The sequence below is a fragment of a genome, unplaced genomic scaffold (genome assembly GCF_019419815.1).
Source record: "Pyrus x bretschneideri cultivar Hongxiangsu unplaced genomic scaffold, Pyrus_bretschneideri_v1 Contig165, whole genome shotgun sequence".
In the NCBI taxonomy this organism is placed as follows: Eukaryota; Viridiplantae; Streptophyta; class Magnoliopsida; order Rosales; family Rosaceae; genus Pyrus; species Pyrus x bretschneideri.
The window spans coordinates 34,256-40,255 of NW_025999463.1; the positions used below are offsets into that span (position 1 = coordinate 34,256).

Below are 6,000 nucleotides of genomic sequence, written 5' to 3' on the forward strand. Positions count from 1 at the left end.
CACAAGACATGAAATTTGACCCAAGGGGTACAACAGATGAATTTGTTGTACCAGTAGAAAAGGAAGGTTTTATGTTCTCCCTTCCTAAGGCTCTCCTCGCCTCGGCCGATGAAGTGGAGAATGAGAGTGTTGTAGTTGAAGAAGTTCTTGTGTAGCTTTTGAACCTCTTCTTTTGAAGGCTCTCGATCTCCTCGGTTGAGTGTCTCGACGGCTCGTTCGTCGAACAACGTTTTTAGGTCGAGGTTCGACGGGCACCCGGCAAGGGCAGCATCTATTGGAAGACTAGATGGGGAAGTCCCAAGGATAAATGAGATATCAAGGACGGTGGGGCTGATAGGGCCGAAAGGAAAGATCATGGTGTTGGTAGCCAAACACCATAAACTCAGGGCCGTCATGAACAGCTCTTTATCCATGATGATCTCCATGGTTGAGAGCTTGATGGCGTCATGAATGCCGAGAGCGTCCCATTCTTTGTCGAAGATTGTTCCCATTCGGTCGACCCAGACGGCCCAAGCTGTAGTGGTCGAGGGCCAAGCTCCTTGGGGCAGTGCCAAACACCATTTCGACCAGTCAAACCCTTGCAGCACGGGTGTTAGGCACTGTTCCTTGAGGAGGTTGGTGATGCACGATGGCACTGCATCTTTGAATAGTGGGCCCAGAATTTGGTGGGTGGTGGCTAGGTCGTTTTCGAAGCGTAGCGTTTTGATGGCTCTCCGGTCGATGAAATCTTTGCATTTGTTACACTCGTCGGAAAGCTTTAAGATGAAGGAGGCCATTGGTAAGGAGTCAAAGGTTTGCGTAGGCTAAAAAGGGGGTTTGTGATAGATGAGTTTGAGGTTTTGTGGTTGGAGCAAGCAGGAATGGCAAGAGAGATTTCAAAGTTTTTGAAGCGTGGGATGCAAATAAAAGAAATCTGGGTATTTATAGGCATTTCAGAGGGAAGATCAAACGTTTGGTATTCGGAGGCGCTAGGGTTTTGAATTTGAGGGAAAATTAACCGGGAAATGGCCAATCATTTTGGATATCTTGGGAATCTTCAAAGATAGGATCGAGGTTTTCAGGGATTTGGGACGCACGATTGCATGCGGCGACGGTTTTAATTCATTAATGAGGAAGAGACGTTTCGACGGGCGCATGTTTTTGAGGGCCATGACTCCAATTGTTGTTGGCGATGTTTCATCGTCACTTTTTCCTTTACTAGTTTTGAAAAAAAATGGAGTTTTTAGATTTTATGACTTAAATAAGATATTTTTATATTTTAACTTGAATCGTTTTCTAAATCTAATTCAAGTATTTATTATTAAAACTTCGGTTAATTTATTATGTGTGGGCGGCTGACTAGCGTTGCCTTCAGGATGAAACGTACCATAGTTTAAACTCTACAGGTAGGAGGCAATGCATTGTGTTCATGTTCTAGTTGTGTTAATTGTGTCTTATGTTCACGCAAGTTTCGATGAGAAATGAAGAGAGAAGTGATGGTGGGTAAATAAGAGAGAGTGGAGTGGTAAGTGATTACACGGACATTACTATTAACCAACAATGCATGATGACCAAGTAAAATATAGTAACTACCAAGACCATAACGCAACGAGGTGCACAAAAGGGATATTGCACGCATGCAAAATATCCCATCCAAACAACAACCGGTCATCACCACATGCAATTCGGAAGCAAGGTTCAATTATATACATGCTGATGTGCGCGTGTGTGTATATCATCATCATCATCATAGAAACTGATTTAGATTAGTAAGTAAAGATTTAATTAATTGTTGCAGAAATTATCAGAAATGAAAGAGACCCCCGCAGGAGAAGGAATCGATGGAGGCCGCGCCGGCCGACGTTCTGTTCTGCTCTGCTCTATGACTGCGAGTGGGTGCAAAGCAACTGGGAGGGATTTGTTTCTAATGCAAGGTCCGCAAAGTCCGCACCTTATAAAACGCCTTAATTTTATAAAATGATAGGTGTGAGAGTTGCATTGTTCGAACCTACAACCTCAAAATTTGGGCCGACTCAATAACATTCATTATTTGTTTGCGGGCCTCTTATGTTATTTGATTTGAGCCTAAGTTCATTTTATTCCGTCACGTCATGTTCACGTGGTGAATGTAGATTAGGCTTTGAATTTAGTTTGAGTTATACTGTAATTATACGTTATTCGGGGAAGGTAGAATGTTTACGATCATGTCCATTTTAGTGTTATCAGATATGCATACGTAGTCTCTATTTCTTGTTCTATTTTGGTGAAGGTATGCATGCATCTTATCTGCCACTCTTTCCATTAGAAAATTAAGATGGTCATATTACACAGTTACACCCACCCTAAACCATTAGTATTATGGATATTAATTAAATTACACCATCATAAGATTTAGCCTAGGATTTAAATCATTAATATCAGCTGCTTTAATCACAAGTATTATCCTATTATTCACAAGTGTTACAAGTCTGGTCCATATGATGATCACATACTATAATAGCGTATCCATTCAACTCTAATGGAATGTCGTCTTAGGTTGGATGGATACGACCAAGTGTGAGACGTGTTATCCGACCCAATAACCTTACAGCTAGGTCGGCTCAATATAATTCATTATTTGTTTGTAGGTGTCGTGTTATTTGATTTTAGCCCAAGTTCATTTTATTCCGTCATGTGATACCCACATGGCGAATGTGGATTAGGCAAGACTTAACTTTAGCTCAAATCATATTGTGAAGATACGTTATTTGAGAAATTAATGTAGAATATTTGCATTCCATATGGAATAGATATGAATAATATCCATTTTAGTGTATTGAGATATGCATTCATTGTATCTATATTTCTTATTTTAAATTTGGTAAAAAATATTTATGCATCTTATCTACCAACCCTACTTTCTATTAAGAATGTAAGATTATCTTATTACACGGTTACACCCTTCCTCTACCATTATTATTAAGGATATTATTTAAAGTATACTATTATAAGATTAGCCTAGGCTTAGGATTTAAAAACGATAAGCATTTTTTTTCTAAATTTTATTTCTTCAATTTAAACCCATTGACTACATTGCTACCTCCAATTTACTTTCCATATTTAGATTGATGAGTAAGCTAATTTTTAGGTTGAGTCATTCATTTTTTTTTACATCTATTTTTCCCATTTTGTGAGCAACGCATGTAAACCACGCAATATTAATACCATTTTTTTCATATTTTATTTGTCATTATTGTACATATTATTTTGGTTTTGTATTGTTTGGTTTGAATTTTGAATTTTGAGTTTGTTGTTTTTGTTCTTGTACCATATATGGAGGAATCATTTGTATTGAAATTTGGCATGGTGAGAACCTTAACTACATGTAGTATATATTCTGTTTGCTTCTACATGTTTTAGAACTTGTTATGGTGATAACTCAAAATCGTGTTTATATCTTTGCTTTAGGTATATAATTGTGCTGGTATCTTCATTGAAGATAGATCGATGGCTACCTAGCTATCTTATAGGTAATTAAATGAAGATGTTAAGTAAATATTTTTCATAGAAATAGCCTCTACAATTCAACAAAAAAAAAAAAAAAAAAAAAGAAGAAGAAAAGATAGTGTTTTAAACATCAATATCATAGGTAAGTGATTTGTATATAATTAAGAATTTTTCAATTTAATTCCATATTTACCATAAAGGGAAGAAAAGCCATAAAACTAAGTGGGTTTCTTATTGATTGATATTCATGACATTCAGGTCGGATGAAGGTTCCTCTCGTGAGCAACCTTGGCTTGATTAGAAATTAACTTATTCTTTAGATAGGGAAGGTGGCATGTGTAATGGTCGTGATGGAGTACTTGAAAATGTATATGTGTTATTTGTTGGTGAATTCTTGAAATGGAAACAAAACAATAATCTGTGTTGGATACAAATTTCTCACAGCATGTCCACACATGCATGCAGTTTCTTTTGCCTATAAATTGAAAACTTGATAGTGATATGTAACAAGTTATATACTGAATTGCAGACTTGTATTGATTTTCATTTGTAGTGGGAGTAGGAATGTTACTTAATTAAGTTTTTCGCAATTTCGCATCTGTTTCGATCGTTTCATTTTAACCCCTTCACCACCTCCACCTCCACCTCCACCCCATAGGTACTATAAATACATGCAACTTCGTCTTCAAAACATCAGGTAGAAATAGAAATGGAGTCAAAGTTAGTACAAGTCATATTTTTCTTCTTGTTTGTCACAGTTTCATCCGCTTACACACCATTCCAATACTTTATGCATGTTCAGTTCTGGCCAGCTGCTGAATGCCAAGCTATAGGGGGGGTGAATAAATGCCACATCATGCAACCATCTCATCTTCAGTTCACTATTCATGGTCTCTGGCCTGCGAATAAATCATCCTCTTCATCCCTTACCTGCATGGGGGATGCCTTTAATGTGAATGGGGTAATTATTCACAAATTAACTCTCAATAGTTAATATTCATGTGTGTCCCTACGTATGTGTATGTATGTATATATGTATATGTGTATATATGTATCATTATATATCTCCCTACATGTGTACCGTATATGTACGTGTATTCTTAACCAGTTTTCTTCTTATGTTTTAAATAAATAATATATGTAGATGGATGATGCACTGAAAAAGGAGCTACTCAGTTCGTGGTGGGATTGGAGAGATGGGGACCATGTCAAATTCTGGCAAAGAGAGTATGATAAGCACGGAAAGTGCTCCGACAACGTGTTCCCGAAGACCGAGTACTTCCGGAAGACCCTAGCGACGTACCATGATTTTGATATAGCTCAAATCCTGCAGAAGGCTAATATTGTACCCCAACCACTTCAGCCAAAGATGTCGTTATACAAATTGTACTCCATCGATCAGATAACAAAGGCCATTGAGTCCGAAACTGGCGGACATTCCGTCAATATCAGATGCTATCAACAAATGCAGAAGCAGAGCAAGAAATTAATATATTTGGCCCAAGTCGCCCTCTGCTATGATGAATCTGGCAATAACAGAATTGACTGTGATCCAGGCGAAACAACCAGTTGCAAGTTTCAGCGCACAGACCCGGAAACTGTACCAAGTATAGCCCACATAAAGCTATGGTAACAACTGTAAGATCAATATAAATAAAGTAAGAGGAATACAATAATCACAGTACCAAAAGTAACCATTAAACTGAAGAAGACATCTCTTGGAAACTAGGGATCTTCTGCAGCTCTCCTCAACTGGATGCAATCGCTCAATGAATGGGATTTGAGTATTATTTATTTTGAGTGATTGAGAGAGCGCAGGGACCCCTTGTTTTATACTACATACGATGACGATTGATAAGGACTCTTCCAATTATACAATCCTAATCAATAATCTAACCATATCACCAAGAAAACCTATCATTCACATCCATTATAAGTGTTTCAACACTATCGTGACTGTTTTAGCTGAAACCCCTATTATACAAATTCCTTATCAGCTTACAACCTTAGTTAATTCCAATATCTTATATCCTCACGTCTCCAAACTAAAGATGATCAAGTGTTCAGCTCTCATTAGAACTTACATTATCCCACTAGAGCTAACACTTGATTCACGAGATCAGCACCAACTTGAATCACGAATACAAGTTCAGGTAATTAATTAGTATTCATGAAGAACTAAGGGGTAACCTGTTCAATTCGTCGAACAAAATCCCCATAATTACATTCACAAAACTCACTAACACATTGAACTCCCACAAGATTTTGTGTAAAATGTGTCTGTAGATGTGTAGTTTCTCACATCCTGCACTTGGTCCCCTTAAGAATCGATAGATCAATTTATCTTAATGTTTCATATTGAAACTCTTGGTTGTTTGTCCTACTGACCAATCATAATATTGTCAAAACCATTATGCATAATAAAATATACATGTACTGTCATAACTAAAGCTGTGCATCTAAAGGGAAAACTTCGAAACAACCACACAACTTTTAAGACTTCGTTAGTGTGGAAACCTTATCAATGAAGAAAAT

The 6,000-nt window shown here is 37.4% G+C and overlaps 1 protein-coding gene across 1 annotated transcript; it reads left to right on the top strand.

Annotated features, from left to right (window-relative positions):
- The first annotated feature begins 4,111 nt into the window (after nt 1–4,111).
- On the top strand, nt 4,112–5,136 carry LOC103932723 (ribonuclease S-7). Its single transcript, XM_009342360.3, has 2 exons — nt 4,112–4,426; nt 4,610–5,136. The coding sequence occupies exons 1-2, from the start codon at nt 4,175–4,177 to the stop codon at nt 5,096–5,098; spliced, it is 741 nt and encodes a 246-aa protein (XP_009340635.2). The 5' UTR covers nt 4,112–4,174; the 3' UTR covers nt 5,099–5,136.
- The last annotated feature ends 864 nt before the right edge of the window (nt 5,137–6,000 follow it).